The sequence below is a fragment of the Malurus melanocephalus genome, unplaced genomic scaffold (genome assembly GCF_030028575.1).
Source record: "Malurus melanocephalus ecotype Western Australia unplaced genomic scaffold, MMel_1.1 scaffold_5428, whole genome shotgun sequence".
Classification (NCBI taxonomy): Eukaryota; Metazoa; Chordata; class Aves; order Passeriformes; family Maluridae; genus Malurus; species Malurus melanocephalus.
Window position 1 is genome coordinate 1 of NW_026628659.1, and position 1901 is coordinate 1901.

The 1901-nt window shown below is 57.0% G+C and overlaps 1 protein-coding gene across 1 annotated transcript; it reads left to right on the forward strand.

The window, feature by feature from the left end:
- Positions 1–1378: 1378 nt before the first annotated feature.
- LOC130588477 (tumor necrosis factor-like) lies at positions 1379–1873 on the forward strand (the record flags this gene model as incomplete). The annotated part of the gene is made up of 1 exon (XM_057389396.1): positions 1379–1873. A coding segment is annotated over one exon (495 nt), but the record flags the coding sequence as incomplete, so codon positions are not given.
- Positions 1874–1901: the final 28 nt, after the last annotated feature.

A 1901-nucleotide genomic window follows, 5' to 3' on the forward strand; every position in this document is an offset into this window, starting at 1 on the left:
TCCCAACCCCCCCGTTTGTCCCCAGGGGTCCCCCCGCAGCTGCCACAGGTGACGAGAGGGGACAAACCCGCTGCTCACGTCGTGGGTGAGTGGGAGACACGGGATGGGGGGATTTGGGGGGATTTGGGGGGTCCTGGGGGGGCACAGAGGGACCTTCAGGGAGGGTTGGGGAGGGCACAGCCAACCCCAGGGATTTGGGGGTTTTTTTGGGGTTTTTTGGATTCCTGATCTCTGTTTTTACCCCCAGCCTCCTCCTGGCCCTCCTCCCGTGGCTCTCTGATTTGGGAAGCAGGGTTTTTTAGGGTTATTTTTAGTTTTTTAGTTTTTAATTCCTGTTTTTTCCCCCCAGCCTCCTCCTGGCCCTCCTCCCGTGGTTCCCTGATCTGGGAGGCAGGGTTTTTTGGGTTTATTTTATTTTATTTTATTTTTAACCCCTATTTTCTCTCCCCAGCCTCCTCATGGCCCTCCTCCCGCGGCTCTCTGATCTGGGAGGCGGGGATTTTTGGGGTTTTTTTCAGGTTTTTAGTATCCTAACCCCTATTTTCTCTCCCCAGCCTCCTCCTGGCCCTCCTCCCGTGGCTCTCTGATTTGGGAGGCAGGGTTTTTAGGGTTATTTTGATTTTATTTTGTTTTTAACCCCTATTTTCTCTCTCCAGCCTCCTCCTGGCCCTCCTCCCGTGGCTCCCTGATCTGGGAAGCTGGGTTTTTTAGGGTTATTTTTCGTTTTTTAGTTTTTAATTCCTGTTTTTTCCCCCCAGCCTCCTCGTGGCCCTCCTCCCGCGGTTCCCTGATCTGGGAGGCTGGGTTTTTTGGGGTTTTTTTTAGGTTTTTGGGTTTCTAACCCCCGTTTTCTCTCCCCAGCCTCCTCCTGGCCCTCCTCCCGCGGCTCTCTGATCTGGGAGGCAGGGTTTTTTTAGGTTTATTTTATTTTTAACTCTGTGTTTTCTCTCTCCAGCCTCCTCGTGGCCCTCCTCCCGCGGTTCCCTGATCTGGGAGGCAGGGTTTTTAGGATTTTTTGGGGTTTTTGGGTTTCTAACCCCCATTTTCTCTCCCCAGCCTCCTCGTGGCCCTCCTCCCGTGGCTCTCTGATCTGGGAGGCAGGGTTTTTTTAGGTTTATTTAGTTTTTAACCCCTGTTTTCTCTCCCCAGCCTCCTCCTGGCCCTCCTCCCGCGGTTCCCTGATCTGGGAGGCAGGGTTTTTTTTAGGTTTATTTAGTTTTTAACCCCTGTTTTCTCTCTGCAGCCTCCTCGTGGCCCTCCTCCCGCGGTTCCCTGATCTGGGAGGCTGGGTTTTTTGGGTTTATTTTATTTTATTTTATTTCTAACCCGCGTTTTCTCTCCCCAGCCTCCTCCTGGCCCTCCTCCCGCGGCTCTCTGATCTGGGAGGCTGGGTTTTTTGGGGTTTTTTTTAGGTTTTTGGGTTTCTAATCCCCATTTTCTCTCTCCAGCCTCCTCCTGGCCCTCCTCCCGCGGTTCCCTGATCTGGGAGGCCGGCGTGGCCCCGGCGCTGGTKCAGAACGGGGTCCGTCTGCGGGGCAATCGTTTGGTGGTTCCYCGGGACGGGCTCTATTTCGTGTACGCGGCCGCGGCGTTCCAGGGCTGGCGCTGTCCCTCGCGCTCCCCGCGGCGCCCGCTGCGCCTGGCGGTGTCGCGATTGTCCCCAGAGTACCCGCGGGAYGTGCCCCTGCTGCGCGCCGCCCGCTCCGTGTGCCACACCGGGAACAGCCCCGGGCTCTGGGTGGAGTCCCTGTACCAGGGAGCGGTGTTCCAGCTGCGCCGCGGGGACCAGCTGGCTGCAACAACCACTGCGGGGAGGTTCCTGGATCTGCACGGGGCGGGACAGGCGTATTTCGGGGTGCTGGGGGTGGATTAGGGGTGCAGGGTTCCTGTTCCAGCTGCGC